This window comes from Drosophila miranda, chromosome 4, assembly GCF_003369915.1.
Source record: "Drosophila miranda strain MSH22 chromosome 4, D.miranda_PacBio2.1, whole genome shotgun sequence".
NCBI lineage: Eukaryota > Metazoa > Arthropoda > Insecta > Diptera > Drosophilidae > Drosophila > Drosophila miranda.
Window position 1 is genome coordinate 23,610,619 of NC_046677.1, and position 15,324 is coordinate 23,625,942.

Consider the following 15,324-nt stretch of genomic DNA (forward strand, 5'->3'; position numbering starts at 1 on the left):
ACTTCTATAAAGAGCAAAAAAAAACTCCCCCTTCAAATGACTGAACAATAAACGGAGAGGACTACCAGAATTACACCCTCTCCAGGGGTACGGAACCCCTACTCCTACCCCCACTCCTACCCTTACCCCTTCCTCTTACGACTGCTGAGGCAGAAGCCATCTGGCAACACTCGGTGCACCACCAGTCGCCCATTCTACCCTCCGTCGCACCCTCCAACGAGCAGAAACAAAAAAAAAAAAAGGTAAGAAGCAAGGCAGTCGGTAGTCGTCGGACGGTAAACTGGTAGCGCTCTAACTGACAATAACTCGTCGTACGTATGCACGTTCCACGCTCCGTAATATCTGTCCGCCCGCTCTGTCCGACTGTCCGTCCAGCAGCGTGCGACTGGCGGACGGTTTGGGATTTTTGCTTCTTACTGGTTTTTCTCATAGCTGTTACTACCACTGGTATCTCTCTCTCTCTCTACTCGTTGGATTTTGTGTGCTTGCTCTCCAAATATTTCTCTCTCGGTATCTGAGAGATTCTCTTTCTCTCTCTGAACGTGTTCCGGGCCTACGTAGCTAGTTTTTTGCGGCTCAGTCTTCGACTGTTGATCGTGGTTAAAGCACCTGCGCGCGGATTCGTGTTCCACCGAAAAAAGTGAACTGCATTTTGTATGTCTATCCATCTCTCTTTCTCTCTCTCTCTCTCTCTGATTGTGTGTGTGTGGATGAGTGAACTTGTTGCACAGAGAAAAGCGCTTTTCAACTGCAACTGTGGCTGCTCCGCGCTGCGCCGCTCTGCTCTGCTCTGCTCCTCTCGCTCGCGCTGTGTGTGGGAAGAGTTTGGGGACTACTTGAGGAGCGAATTGGTAGCTGCACTGGCTTCAGCTCCTATTTCAAACAAAATGTAGAAAAACACATTTCAGCTGCCGTGTATCTTTCGTGTTGTGTTCGTTTCGAGTTCGGTTCGGTTCGGCTCGGTTCATTTCTTTGCGATCGCTTTTGGGGTTCGGTTCGGGTTTTTGTGGATACGAAAGATACTTTTGTTTGTTTGTGTGTGTGTGTGTGTTTGTGTGTGCGTCCCGTCCCGTTCCATTCCGTTGTTGTTGTTGTTGGTTGTACGTGGTTTCGGGCCCCATCTACGTGGTTTTGTGGTAGCTGACTGCCGTTGATGCTGCTCCCGTAACACCCCCTGCCAGCCCGCCCCCGCCTCTTTCCCTCTAGGGACTGGGGGACCGTGATCGTGCCGTGATTTGTATCTCAAAAGAGCAGTAACTGTGTGCGTGTTTCACGACATGCTCGTGCGTGCGTGTGTTAACTTTGGAATGGAAATGTTTATCGAAAAACCACAAAGATATCATTAATTAATAATACTATCTTTTATATTATAGAAATTGTGTGGAAATGCATTCGAATTTTGCATTAAAGTGAACAAAACGATCCACAAATATACAGCCAAAAATATTTCCTAAAACAAAATCAAGTTCTGTACGGAAGTTCGGTACGGAAAATTTCATCGTTAATCATAAAACAATGCCAAGCATTTTAAAGCTTAAAAACTAACAAGAAATACCATCAAAAAAATCCACAAAAAAACTTGCTCAAACTACTTTGGATACTTGGGAGCTCTACTGCCCAGCCACCATCATCATTGGCACCACCAGCATTTGAAAGCTTGTAGAGCCTGAGGCTTTCTTCCCCCAAAGGTAAGACGGAGAACCAGCCCAGACGACAGACGACAGACGGCAGGCCCTGCCCACTACAATGAACACTGAAATTCCTTAGTAGTTGCTTTTTTCCTTAGCTGTTTCTTAGGGCCAGCAGCTAATTATTTTCTTTCTTTATTTTTGTATTTTTGCGTTGGCCAAAACCAAAAAACCAGCGAGTGGCCAAGCCGACGAGTAGATAGCGAGAGAGAAAACCTGCTTCCATATTGACAGAGAGTCAGAGAGAGAGAGAGAGACAACGTTGGAGGCAACTGTCGACCGTCTGCCGTAGCGGCTTCCACTACAACTGCATGTGCCACTGTCATTGCCACCGAACTCAGTGTGGTGCCACAGCAGCAGCAGCAGCAGCAGCAGCAGCAGCAGCAGCAGCAGCAGCGCTCTGCCCCAGCCCCATCCACAGGCACAGCCGCAGCCGCAGCCGCAGCCCCAGCGTTTCCCCCCATTGACAGCGCCGCTGTCTGTGGCGCTCGCCCGGCTCTGGGCTCTGTCTTTGGACCGGGCTCTGACTCGCGTTCGGGCCAGGCCCGTACTCGAAAAACCTTCGCTTGGAATTCTTGGCTTGTTTTTTTCTTCCACTGCTCTGTAAACCAGTTCACTTGTAGCCAGTGCCAGTGGCCAGTGGCCCTCTCTGTCTTCTCTCTATCTCTCTATCTCTCTCCCTCTCTCTGTGCCATCGTGCCCGATTCGGATCCGGTTTTTATACCCGTTGGTACGAGTAGGCTATAAGGGTATACCAAGTTTTTGTGGACCTATGCAACAGGCAGATTTCAAACCAACCAAACGTATTCGTTATCGGTATCAAGATTTACTTAAATACCAAAAATCATAGGAATAGTTTAAGATATGGATGATTTTCGGACTTATAAAGAGCCTTTCATCCACCAAAGGGCCTAAAATCAGCGAAAAGTAAGAAAAAGATGTTGGGATCCAAAATGTATAAGAACTTAGCTCCAATTAAGACAATTTATACATCATATACATATCTATGTATCTCATTCGAAACATAAGAGTGTTTGTGGTTCAGATACTTCCCATTAGCGGGTATCTGATAGTCGGAATATCCAGAGGTATAACCATCTCTTACTGGTTTGGGTTTGGTTTTGGTTTTAGGTGTTTTTTTTTTTTTTTTTGGTTATGGTTTTGTTCGTGGTCGCGGTCTTGGCTTGGCCTGCCGTCCCCAGCCCTGGCTTCAGTTTCAGTTTGCCGCGCGCTTTAATTGTTCAGAACGTGTGTCCAAAGAGGAAACGCAATTGCCGCAAGCTTCTGTTGGGTACGGCTCGCTTCAGATTCGGATTCAGATTCGGATTCGGTCTGTGGCTCAGCCCCAGCCCCAGCCCCAGCCTCCGCTTCAGATTCAGATTCAAACTCCAGGCCGCAGCCGCAGCCGCAGCCTCCGCTTCAGATTCATTCCCAGCCCCAGTTCCAACCTTCAGCTTCATCTTTGCTTCAGTTTCGGACCCTGATCATCATCATCGTCATCTACATCTCTTGATTTCTTTTAAATGCTTTAGTTTTTTTTTTCATCTTCGGTTTTCCTCCTTTTTTTATTTTCTCTTTTTCTTGTAGTAAAACGCCTCCCGCGCTCTCACAGGCTGGGTTTTTTTTTTTTGGTTGCGGTTCTATAAAGTTATTGGCTTTTGTTTCGCTTCAGTGGAGGAGATCTATTTTGAATGTTCATTGTGTCTGGTTTATGGGCAATTTGGTGTGTGTCCAAAACAGATTTTTAGCATAAGAATGGTCCGAGCCGAGCCGAACATAACATTTTATTACATTTTACCTCTTTGGGTGGGTTTTTCTTTCTTTTCGATCTTCGGTTACCAGTTTTTTCTCCTTCTCTGCCATTCGGTTGCAACGACTGGTGGTGGTGCTGCTGCTGCTTCAGAAGGGGGAAATCTATTTAATTGCCTTTTGGCAGGAAAATAGAAATTAATTAAAAGACGTTAAACAGTCGTGATAAACCAGACAAGCCACAAAGCGAATGGAACAATGGCCACTCAACTGATCGTTAGACGTTGGTTTTTTTTGCCATATTCGGAGGGAGACACGCCTCGGCTGTGGCACGTGTCTACGAGTATAATTCAATCTATTCGATGTTGTTCTTGGAGGATAGTCGTAAAAACTGTCCGGCCTGATGGGAATATGAATATTTCAGGCAGAAAATGGTCACAGGTTTGGCTGGGGTTTCGATATGGCAACAAGATTGATTATTCAATATGAGTTTTGGCATTTTATTTCGAATATCTTTTGGATACATCTTTAGGATAAACGCTACCCAAAATTATTAACATAAATTTCATCAAATAAATAAGAATTTACACACAAAAGAGTCTACGGAAAAAGTAGCAATCCCATTTACAAAAGAATCTTAAGAACTCTATTCATGGGTGAAATCTCGAGTTCGAGTGAAAAGAGCAGCACAATGTGCTCAGGAAATTTATGAAGAGATCGGCTTAGGCATAGAAAAGTAGATTACAGAGACGGGGAGTCGAGCCGGATTAAGCTACAGAAAGAACATCATCTTGAAGTCAGAAAGAAGTCAAGTGTAGCGACAACATGAAGAATCAATCACTTGGAATTAAAACTATTAATAGTTAATACTTTTGCATAAAAGAGGGTATCAGAAGTAGCCATATTTCATGCCTTTGAGCCTTGTTCCCTTGATCTGATGTCGTCATAGCTTTAAAGCATTTTCAATTTCGACTAACGATAGTATATAAATCCTTGTAAATGCAGACTGCAGCTGCGTTCCCGAACCCATAAAACTTCATTAGCAGTTGTTCATTTTGTTCGGGCCCCAGTCTTTTCCCCACCCATCAGGCACCACAAAACATGGCCGCGAAATTAGCAAAGCTTTTAAATTAATGGCCAGCGCACACATAGAGCAGTAGAGAATGGAGCGGGAGGGTGGCAGAGCACTCCAAATGTGTAAATCTTATGGATATTAATCAAGAAAATTATATAGACAAGGCAGTGGCTCTGAAAAGCAGCAGCAGATCGGAGGCAGTGGCAGTGGCGCAGAGCGCCTCAAAAAGCAGGAGATCGGAGGCAGTAACTTGTTTTTCCATCTCTCTGATGCTGGACCAGGGGCACAAGGCAATGATTATGCTAGATTTTTAATAGCTTTGACTATAATCTCTGATGCCAGCCAGCCAGTGTTCCCCCCTCCTTCTTCCTTCTAGCCGAAAGGGTTTCCAGATTAACGCATGTGAAGTGCAGGGTCGGGTCTCTTCTCTTCTTCGACTATAATTATAAGTCTGCCGCTCTGCTTCTCTTCTCTGGGGTTTTGTATCTTTTTCTTGATTATTAGCTACCTCCATAGTCCAGACACACACACATAGAAAACGTATCCCGAAGGGATTAAAAAATGCTTGCCCAAGAGCCATTCCTTCGTGACCCTTTTCTCCCCCGACCACTGGTCCGTCCCGTCCCCTACCGTCCCTTCTTCTGTCGGGCTGTCGTTCCCGTCGCGTTGTTTGTTGTTGCTGTTGTTGCACGGAGATGGTGTTTTGTAAGCAAACTGAAGTGCATACAGGCCTCTCGACCCAGAAGATACTCGTACGTAATGGACTACAGGGGTACCCTAGAAAAGAGCAGCCTGCCTGCTTGATCTTAGAGAAAGCTGTAGAAAACATTTGAAGACGCAGTAGAACATTTTTATAGCCAATTTTCCTCAAGTCATTGTTAAAGTTAACACCCATTAAACATAGGAAATCAACAACAGTCTATTTTCGCATAAGATTGTTAAGATTAACATTCATTGAATACTTTCTCACTTTGGAGTTACTCCTTCAATTTTTTTATAGATTTAAGGATGTTAATGGTAGATTTTAACAGAACATAAACTTTAACAAGTAGTTAAGGAAATATTCTTAATATTTTGAAGCGCACACACAGCTTTAGGTCTAAAATGGTTACATCCCCATATATTTCATACGTTTTTCGTGTAATGCAGCAGCGCTCTTCTGTTAATTTGTTTTGTATGCTTCTTTCTGGTGTTCAATTAGTGCAGCAGATTAGTGTAGTCTAGAGACTAATAATTCTCATTCGTTCTTCTTAGTCCATTCCTGGGAATTGTATTTGAAAAGCCCTTTGGTCTGAGCACCGACTGTACCCACATCCCAACGAAAGGTTTTGCCGTTAGGTTCCTCATCAAAGTTGTGTATTCTGAAAATTGCAATGCCCAATCAATGTTGCAATCAAAAGGCTAAGGGATACCTACATTTCAGTGGCCATTTGCATCAACTGATCCGAAGGGAAATTATTAAATCTAAACTTATCCATTTCGCGCTGGGCCCTCTTTCCTGCCTCTCCAAAAGAGCTGGAATAGCGCTCCGTGGTGGTGCCTGATGTCTCGATTTGGTAGAGCCTCGGTCCTTTTTCCTCGTCCCAGCCGGCCAGCATAACGGTAACTGCAAAGGGACGAGCGCCGCTGTACATGGTTTGGGCATGGAGAAAGCTGTCCACGTGCTCGCAGAGTGCCTCCAGGGAAATGGTACGCTCATGCCTCGAACGGAAGCTCGAGGCCTCCAGGCGAATCAGTTCCACCACCACGTTGCAGTCGCTTATCAGCCCACCGACGGCCATGCCGATGGTGCCATCGATGGCGAAGATGCGTTTATTGGCATCGGAATCGAACAAAGGGCTTATGTATAAGTTCTGAACGGCCAGAACAATAGAGTCCTTGCCGCGAATGCCCATGACAGTGCCACTCTTCTCTGCGGCCCTGGTGGCATAGTCGATTTGTAAAACACGACCATTTGGGGCATACTGCGCGGTCGACAAATCAAACTGCACGAACGGAAGGCATTTTACGTAAAGGATACTTATGTTTAAGGATATTTTTCTTGTACTTACGCCCAAGCCCTCTGAATACATGACTGAGACAGAAATGTTGTAGATATTCGTACTTTTAACAAAAAGCCAACTAGATTTAAGGAAATGAGAGATAGACACGTGTGTGGGGATGGCTTCGAACAGCCTACTTTCTCATTCTGTTCGTTAGAGGTGTTACATATCCTTTGCACAACCGAATGTACCCTTTCAAGATCCCATTGTGATGGGCATTGAGACGCATGGACATCGTAGGCCATCATCAGCCGAGGGACAAAACTTAGCGTCTACTCTTCTGACACTGCCACCACTCCTCTGGCCCTTACACTCTCTCTCTCTCTCTCGGTTTTCTATACAAATACCAAATCCGTTTGCGCAGTGTACATATGTGCGTGAGAGTGTGTGTGTGTGTTTGTATATTTTTCTGCTTTTTTTTTATCAACCAAGAAACCTTTCCACTGGGCCCTGGCTCGGGGTCTGGCCTCAGATGTGTGTTTACACAAAAACCCAGCAAACGACGACTCGATCCCGGACCCAGAGACCAGACCCAGAGCCCGCAGAGTGAGGCAGCAGCAGCGGCAGCAGCAGCAGCACCAACAGAAAGAAAGAGGAAAAAAAGTGGCAGCCAAATTGCTCCTCGATATCTTTTATTTTCCTCCAGCAGTAGTTGGGTCTTCTGGCGGGTTTTTTTTTTTTTTTATTATATGTGTGCATACCCGCGTACCGTGCCCTGAGATACTCTCACACACTCGCACACACACACGGAAAGATACGATTTTAAGCCTTTGGCTTCATTTGGTGGGCAACGCAACCGTTTGCGCAAACGTTTCTGGGTCTGGGCCCTCTGTATATGTGTATCTTTGTATCTCTGTGGCTATAGGATGTATCTATGTGTCTGTAACTCTCTCTCTCTCTCTGTCTGCCTCGCTGTACTCGCACTACGTGCCGTCGCTTTTGCTGATGATGTCCATTATTTACATTAATTTTATTTGTTTTTCTTATTTGGCTTGACGTTTTTCAAAAGTGCCGATGTTTCAAAAAGATAATGAACGCTGGAAATCATACATTGTATGTACACAGACAGTGTGCTGGCAGATCAATGGGTGGGGAGGGGGGATGGGGGGAGTATCGGTCAGACGACAGTCATAAATGCAAAAGTGAGATACCTAGAAAAAGTACGAGTACTATGGAAAAAAAAACCCCCAAAAACGGGTTACACATTTCGAGGTTTTCGAGGCTACCAGAAATACGTGAGATTATCGGGAACGGAACGGCAATCGCCCTGAGATATTATGGGGAATCGCTCATAGGAGCAACGCGCGCTGATTAGATCAGCGTTTTGTGGGGGGATTTATTGGATAATAAAGCGATCAGATAAGTTCTTGATGAAATTCAATCTATGGAGATAGAAGAGAGAATATTCTCCATTAATCAAACCCTAAATGTATTAGTTAATTAATAACTTATATGGCTGGGATTAGTTAGGAGTGTGCTAATCATATCTGAGTTAACGAATCAATAAAGATAAATTTGATTGAATATTGGGCAGATATTTAGATACATAATAGCATCAAAGGAGTTAACGTTTATGATATATGTATCTTTGCCCTTGATATGTAAAAATCACAGTTCCAATCTTCCTTTGGTAAATGCATTATACTTATTCCTATAAACTATCTAAATTCCCGCGAAAGACAGTTTTTGATAGAGCCATCGAGAAGAATGAGAGAACACTTATCCCAGTCATGATTTCAACTACTTTATAGAGCTAATCTGACAGCGCACTCTTTCGTCAGACAATGGCAAAAATCATTTCTATAGATAAGACCCCCATTGTCCCAACAAATGGATAGTCACCGCCTAAAAGAAACGGTATCTCCAACAATGGGGCGCCTCTTCAACTGTCCCAAGAGATCTAAAGCTCCAAGAAATCTAATCTGTGGAGTAGACTTTGGTCCAACTCTGACGATCTCTGGGGATGCGGTTACCGTCCACCTCTGATGATCACTGGTTGGAGGTTCAGATTGAGGTGGCGGCTGTGGATGGAGGTGATCATGACACTGCAGCATTTTGCATTACGATCCACTCTGCCAGACAGAGAATGATTCTGGCAAATGATAAGCAAAACTGTCATTGCACGGACCCAGACCCTGGAGATGGTGGAGCCACCAAGTGGAAGAGTCATTCTCAGTTCTTTTGCGCAACTGGTTATATATTTAAATGAGGCTTAAACAAAACAACAGAGACAAGAAACGAAGCCCAAGTTTGGGGTGGCGAAGATTTAAGTACCCTTTTTGAAAACCTCTGCCATAATAAGTACTTCCACTGTATATATCATAGTTATCCGATTTGAATTATTTTTGGTCTGCCTTTGTAGAAATTTAGTATTTCCAGCATTTGGTTTTCTATCGAGCGATTGTTCCGATGAAGAACTGCTCCGATCCCGAGATCTTCGAGTGCATTTCTCTTATAAATCGCGATACCCTCTCTGTCAGAGTATAAACGCCTAAAGATGAAGGAAATGGTGGAGATGGGCGGGGGGTTATAAACGGGCAACAAATTTTATGGTTCAGCCATCATTATGATCATCATTATCTGCATTATTTTGTTATTATCGTGATGATCACGTTTCCCAGTGCTCCCTCTGCCGCCAGCTGGTGCTGCTGCTGCTGCTGCTGCTGCGGCATGGCACTCAGAAGTCGCTCCTGTTGCGTAAATCCAGTAAGCAGTCGGTCGAGGTTCGAGTCATTTACCAAAGCGGACGGTACGGGACGGCAACTCCGGCCGCGACTACAGTTTTCTATCTTTGTATCTGTGTGTGAGCCCCTGTGGTATCTGTGTAGGGGCGCACACACACGCTCTCTCTTCCTCGCTCGCTCTGGGTGTGTGTGTGTGTGTTTATATCATTACTACTGTGCTGCTGCCTCTCCTCTATAGAGGTAGTCAGGTTTTTTTAGACGCACAATCTTATCTAACCTGCCAGCAGCACCGACAACTGCGACTCGTTTTCTCAGTTTAGTTTCACTCGCCATCGACGCTGCCGTCGTCGCTTGCCGCCGCTGCCGTTCCTGATAATAATTTAGCTTCAACAAAATTCATATGAAAAAAAGAAACAACAACACAAAAAGTACCACAGCCCTCTCGTAACACTAATGTGATGAAATATTTACTTACCCTGTGATAAAAAAAGAGACAATTCTGCCACAATTAAAATTATTGTGTAAAAACCTATAAAATGATACAAGTCCCATGATACAAAATGTATATATACGTATATCCCATGATATATGGATAAAATTCGGTTTATTGCGTGATAAGAAGTGCAAAAAACAAATTTGAAGATCTTAGATCATATAAAACGTGAGTTACAATGGGATGTGATAAGAGAGAGTTTTATGATTCAAGGAACTCTGCTTTTGAGTGGAAAATGTGTAATAATCATAAATTTAAGCACTGTAGGACATAGGGGAGATGAGTTAGTAGAGGTTTATAATGGTTAACGTGAAGGATATTGAAACAAGTTTAAAACTCAAAACAGGGATAATAGCTAGACCAGAAACCGGGTTACTTTGAGTTAGTATGGTTAAATTTGCAAATTGCGGATTGAAACATAACTAAATCGGGTTTCCTTCTTCTAAGAAGTCTAAGAAGCTAAGTTACTTTAGTATAGTCTGTATATTTCAAAAGATCATGAAAAAACTATTTCAAAATGGATTATTTAACAAATTTTAGCACTCTAACTCCTACAGAAGATGAGTAACTTTGGGATAGTCTGTAAATTTGAAGAGATACTCATGCAGAATATATCAAACTTGATTATTTCGCTACAAAGAAGCCCAAAAAAACAAACTTCAGCACTCTAGCTCCCACAGAAGCTGAGTTACTTTGGAATAGTCTGCATATTTGAAGAGATACTCACGCAAAATATATCAAACTTGATTATTTCGCTATAAAGAAGCCCAAAAAAACAAACTTCAGCACTCTAGCTCCCACAGAAGCTGAGTTACGTTAGGTTATACCGTAAAAAACCCTCTCAAAATAGATATGGAAGAGCCAACTCTGAATCCCCTTGGGTTTGTCATGCTCGGGTATACCCTATAGCTGTTTATTGCACTTGAAACGCAATTAAGATAAGCCCCGTATTCCCATTCCCATCAAAAGAGGGTCGGCGACAATTAACACGACACAAAGTTTTTACTAATTGTTATTTACCACCCACTCACTCACCGCCCCTCTATCTGTCTTACAGTTCTAACGGAATGTGAGAGGCCTCCATTATGCCCACGGAAAGCTCATCCAGCGACGTCGCCGGCGGCGGAGGAGGAGGCGGCGCCATTCCCATGCTTCGACCCTCACGCATGGACCAGTTCATGTCTACAGTGGCCGCAGCTGCGGCAGCGGCTGGCGGTGGCGCCTCTGATGGGTCCAACAGCGGGGGCGGCGACTCGAGGAGCTCATCGGCCAGCAGGATCTCGGCGGCAGCAGCCGCCTACGAAACACAATTGGCCTACCAGCAGCACCTGGCCGCCGCCGGACTGCATCCTGGTCCACCGCCACACCATCGCGAGATCTCCGCCTTTGTGCCCGTGCTGCCCACGCGACAGGCACTGGAGGCCAAGGCGCGGGCCGGGAGCAACTCCAACTACGAGATCATTGCCATGATGGCCGACAAGCGAAAGGAGTTGGCCCTGAGGGAGGCGGCCGCTGCTGCGGCGATGCTGGGACGCGGTGGTCCGCCGGGCGGTCCACAAGGTCCGCCACCCGGTGTCCTGTACGCACCGCCACCCCCACCGCCATATCTAACCGGACCGGGTCCCTCGCCCACAGGTGCGGGAAGCTTTCCATTCCCCCCCGGTGCCGCCACAGCAGGTCTCTTTCCCCCTGGTCTCGGGCCGGGGATGCACGCCGGACTGGATCGTCGTCTGTTGCGTGCACCCGGACGCGCCTCGAGGCCCAAGAAGCAGTTCATTTGCAAGTTCTGCAACCGACAGTTCACCAAGTCCTACAATCTGCTGATCCACGAACGGACGCACACCGACGAGCGACCCTACTCCTGTGATATTTGCGGCAAGGCGTTCCGGCGACAGGATCACTTGAGGGATCACAGGTGAGCGATCTACAGAGTCTGGGGAGACTGTGGGGAGTGTCTGCATTGGTAATTGCTGTCATGCCCACAGAAATAATGGTTTCAATAATGGGGTTGGGGTGGTGGTCGAATGTGGGAATACCCTAAGGTGGTATCTCATCACATGAGGAAGAGTCGAAGTAGAATGAATCTGATGGGGCAGATTCTTGGATAGGAACAAGAAGAGGCTTCAGTTTATTCAGTTTGGAGTTTATGATAGAATGGAAAAATACTCTTTTGGATACTCTTTTCATATAAAATCTTACTTTGATCGAATGGGAGAAATCTATCTCAAGGTTTTGGGGTATTTATTCCAAAGACAAGTTACTCGTACGAGATCTATTTATACGAAGTTTCCTACCACTTTAACTAGCGCCCAAAAGCAGAACCCATATGCCAGTAGGCAGTCAGTATTTCCATCCTTCTGCGAGAGTACGAGAGTACGAGAGTACCACACTTGACGCTGGATCGCCGTCCAGCAAGCAAAGTTAATTAACTTTGTTGGTTTTCCGTTTGGGGCTTCGACCAGCGTCGCATTCGTGGCCAAGAGGGGAGTAGGAGGAGGGGGAGGGGGAGGGGGAGGGAGGATCAGGCAGGTCTGAGAGACTCAAGTGTCGGCCTGTCCGAGCGGAGCGTTCTGTCTTTTGATCGTTCGGTATCGGTCCATTTGTCGTTTGTTTGCTTTCCGCCGCGGGGCTAATACCTCTTTCGGGGTCCGCATCGAGCATCAAAGCAGAAGAGGCAGCAGCAGCAGAAACGAGAAGAATCTGGAGACCCCACCAGATCGGAGAGAACCTGTTTTTTCGGTCTCTGAAGCAGCAACAGCAACAGCAACAGCAGCTGCTGACGGTTGATGCTGGGGCTTAGGCTGAGGCTGGGGACTGCGACTGGGGACTGGCGACTGGGGACTGGAGACTGGCGACTGGAGACTGGGGCTTATGTCCAACAACAAGTGGACGCCATTGCCAAGATGGCGGCCATAAACATAAAAAATACACAATAATATCAGTGGGAGAGCACTGCAGTTGCAAGAGCCAGAGATAACTGTCAAATGGAGCTACCAACTTGGGGCTTGGTAGCCGCCACACGCCCACGCATTCCTGCAATTCAATGTCTCACCTTTGTATTCTGTTTTCGTCTCTTCCCCTGTCTTTCCTGAAGGTACATCCACTCCAAGGAGAAGCCATTCAAGTGCACCGAATGCGGCAAGGGCTTCTGCCAGTCGCGCACTCTGGCGGTGCACAAGATCCTGCACATGGAGGAGTCGCCGCACAAGTGTCCTGTGTGCAGTAGGAGTTTCAACCAGCGCTCCAATCTGAAGACCCATCTGCTGACCCACACGGATCACAAGCCGTACGAGTGCTCCTCCTGCGGCAAGGTCTTTCGCCGCAACTGCGATCTGCGGCGACATGCCCTGACCCATGCCGTGGGCGAAGTCAACTCCGGCGACTATGTGGACGTTGGGGAGGAGGACGAGGCCCGTCATCTGAGTGGGGATGAAGAGGACTCCCTGCTGGAGGTGGACTCCCCGAGGCAGAGTCCTGTCCACAACCTAAGCGAATCCGCAGCGAACGGGGAAAAGGATGAGGCGGAGCGCATGCGTCTGAAGAGGAAGGCACCTGTCGATCAGGAGGAGAGCGAAGAGGAGTTCGATGACTACGACGAGGAGGAGGAACTGCAAGAGGCAGCAGACAGTTTTCCCAGAGAAGAGCTCCGGGAAGAAGACGAGGACTTTGAGGCCGAGGAGGAGGTGCAGCAGGAAGTGGCTCCGGTGGCACGACAGTCATCAGCCGCTCCTGCTGTCACTGTTACGACTGGAAATGGAAAGCCGGAGCGCCAGGGGGTCACCCATTGTCACCACGAAGGCGGGGAAACCTACACCATGCGACCACATGGGGAAAAACAGCAGGAAGAGCCATTATCCATGCCCCCCAACGGACCACCGCCGCCACCTGGTTTTGTGGCTAATCTGAGGTATGCCCCGTCTGGCGGTGCACCACCAGTGGGTGTACCACCTGTTGTTCCACCGCCACCGCACCATCAACCGCATCCCCATCTCCTGCCACCCAACGGAGATCCCTATCTGCCGATACTCCATGTGCGTCGGGATCTGCACCACAAGAGCCTCAATCTGAGCAAGGGGGCACCAGCCCCGCCACCCACACCGCCCACTATCATAACCCAAACACCGGAGACGAGCAAGCCACCGAATCAGCCGCTGCACTCGCCCCACGAGGCAATGCCCAGCTTTTTGGGCTCGATTCCCATGCGCAAGAGGATTCTGCCGCCGCCGACGATCGATCTGATGGATCATCATCATCACCATCATCATCAGCGGTCGTATATCGAGAATCAGAGCATCTATGCCCTGAATATGTCGCGGCATCCGCCACGCCAGTTGTTGGGGAAACCACCGAGCACAGAGACGAGTGGTCCAGCCACAGAGAAGGGTCCACCCCCACCTACAACGCAGAGACAGTCGGTACAGACGGTGCAGGCGGTACAGTCGGTGGTGGCACCGCCTCCTGCCCCTAGACGCACGGGCTTCAGCATTGAGGATATCATGCGACGCTGAGAGCAGACGGATTTAGTACACTATGACAAGATTGTTCCCATGGATTCCAGGGGATTCCTATTCCCCTGAACGCTATTTTAGAGACAAGTGCACTTTTTAGTACATTTTAGTACAATAAACCCTCTAGACTAAGATCTAAACATAGTGCTTAACTAACTGTTGTTGCATTTTATAGAAAAGTATCATTTACTTTTAGATCCCAGCATAAATATACACCCTACCATATACCATATATCATACTATATCGATCTAGTTTCGATTACTGCGAGAGTCTATCGATTAGTTATCGATTTCGGCCAACACTAAGTGTTTGCTGTATTTCCTTTCCAAGCGAGTGAATACCAACCTTTAATTTATGTTTCTTTTTAGTGTCTAAGATTAATTTTAATGAGTGAATAAAATAGAGATGTAAATCGTTAAATCGTTAGGCGATTTTGCTGTTGGGAAAAAATGGTTGAAAGTAAAAGTTGGCTAAGTGAAAAAAAAACAACAACATAAACAAAAACAAAACAACATTCCAGTTGAAGAATTTTGTCTACATTTAGTTTACAATTTAAGCTCAGATCTTAAGGAATTTTTGTAGTAGCCCTAGAGCATCCATAGCATTCCATTCCATGGTCTTCCTTGAATTTTAAATGATTTTATTCAAACTATTTCAAATAAAGTTTGCCTATTATACAAGAGATCTCTGGGTGTATCATATGGTATGTTTTTCGTTCGTCGGGAGGAGGGATCCAGTGACTCATAAGCGCGTAGTAAACGCGCATAGAGGCCGGCCATCAATCACAGTCCGCAGCCACACATCAGACTTCATACAACAAAAAAATAATAATACTTCAGGCACGTTTCGCATAGGTCTGTCTTTCCCCACCCTTCCCCTTCCTTCTGTTGATCACCATCTCCCCTCCAGACACGACAGTTTGCGGTTTTTGTGGCAACGCCTTTAACATTGGACTCCGCCGTCGAATCGATTCGGTTCCAAGGCAAGAGCGGAGGCACACACAAAACAAGTACGCCACTCAAACACGTAGAAAGTTCAATTAAAATGCCACGTGAATTGTCGTCATCGTCATTCAAAATGAAGT

The 15,324-nt window shown here is 46.4% G+C and overlaps 2 protein-coding genes across 3 annotated transcripts; one reads left to right on the forward strand and one right to left on the reverse strand.

Annotated features, from left to right (window-relative positions):
- The first annotated feature begins 587 nt into the window (after nt 1-587).
- On the forward strand, nt 588-14,922 carry LOC108163472 (protein bowel). 2 transcript variants are annotated; one of them, XM_017298773.2, is made up of 4 exons: nt 588-654; nt 1,374-1,688; nt 10,789-11,646; nt 12,826-14,922. In XM_017298773.2, the coding sequence occupies exons 3-4, from the start codon at nt 10,817-10,819 to the stop codon at nt 14,237-14,239; spliced, it is 2,244 nt and encodes a 747-aa protein (XP_017154262.1). In that variant the 5' UTR covers nt 588-654; nt 1,374-1,688; nt 10,789-10,816; the 3' UTR covers nt 14,240-14,922. The 2 variants fall into 2 exon arrangements, with proteins under 2 accessions (XP_017154262.1, XP_017154263.1); XM_017298774.2 differs by lacking the exons at nt 588-654; nt 1,374-1,688 and adding an exon at nt 9,562-9,899.
- Nucleotides 5,472-6,670, reverse strand: LOC108163474 (proteasome subunit alpha type-3-like). The gene is made up of 3 exons (XM_017298775.2): nt 6,564-6,670; nt 5,929-6,497; nt 5,472-5,873 (listed from the first exon to the last, which is right to left on the reverse strand). Exons 1-3 carry the CDS (start codon nt 6,582-6,584, stop codon nt 5,750-5,752), a joined length of 714 nt encoding a protein of 237 aa, XP_017154264.1. The 5' UTR covers nt 6,585-6,670; the 3' UTR covers nt 5,472-5,749.
- Nucleotides 14,923-15,324: the final 402 nt, after the last annotated feature.

What these genes read in the sequence shown, in the direction of transcription:
- LOC108163474 (XM_017298775.2), bottom strand. Translation starts at nt 6,584, where the DNA reads ATGTATTCAGAGGGCTTGGGC. An exon ending in TGTATTCAGAGGGCTTGGGC is followed by an intron (nt 6,498 to 6,563) that starts GTAAGTACAAGA and finishes CCGTTCGTGCAG; the next exon opens with TTTGATTTGTCGACCGCGCA. An exon ending in ATGCAAATGGCCACTGAAAT is followed by an intron (nt 5,874 to 5,928) that starts GTAGGTATCCCT and finishes TGCAATTTTCAG; the next exon opens with AATACACAACTTTGATGAGG.
- LOC108163472 (XM_017298773.2), top strand. Translation starts at nt 10,817, where the DNA reads ATGCCCACGGAAAGCTCATCCAGCGACGTCGCCGGCGGCGGAGGAGGA. An exon ending in GATCACTTGAGGGATCACAG is followed by an intron (nt 11,647 to 12,825) that starts GTGAGCGATCTA and finishes TCTTTCCTGAAG; the next exon opens with GTACATCCACTCCAAGGAGA.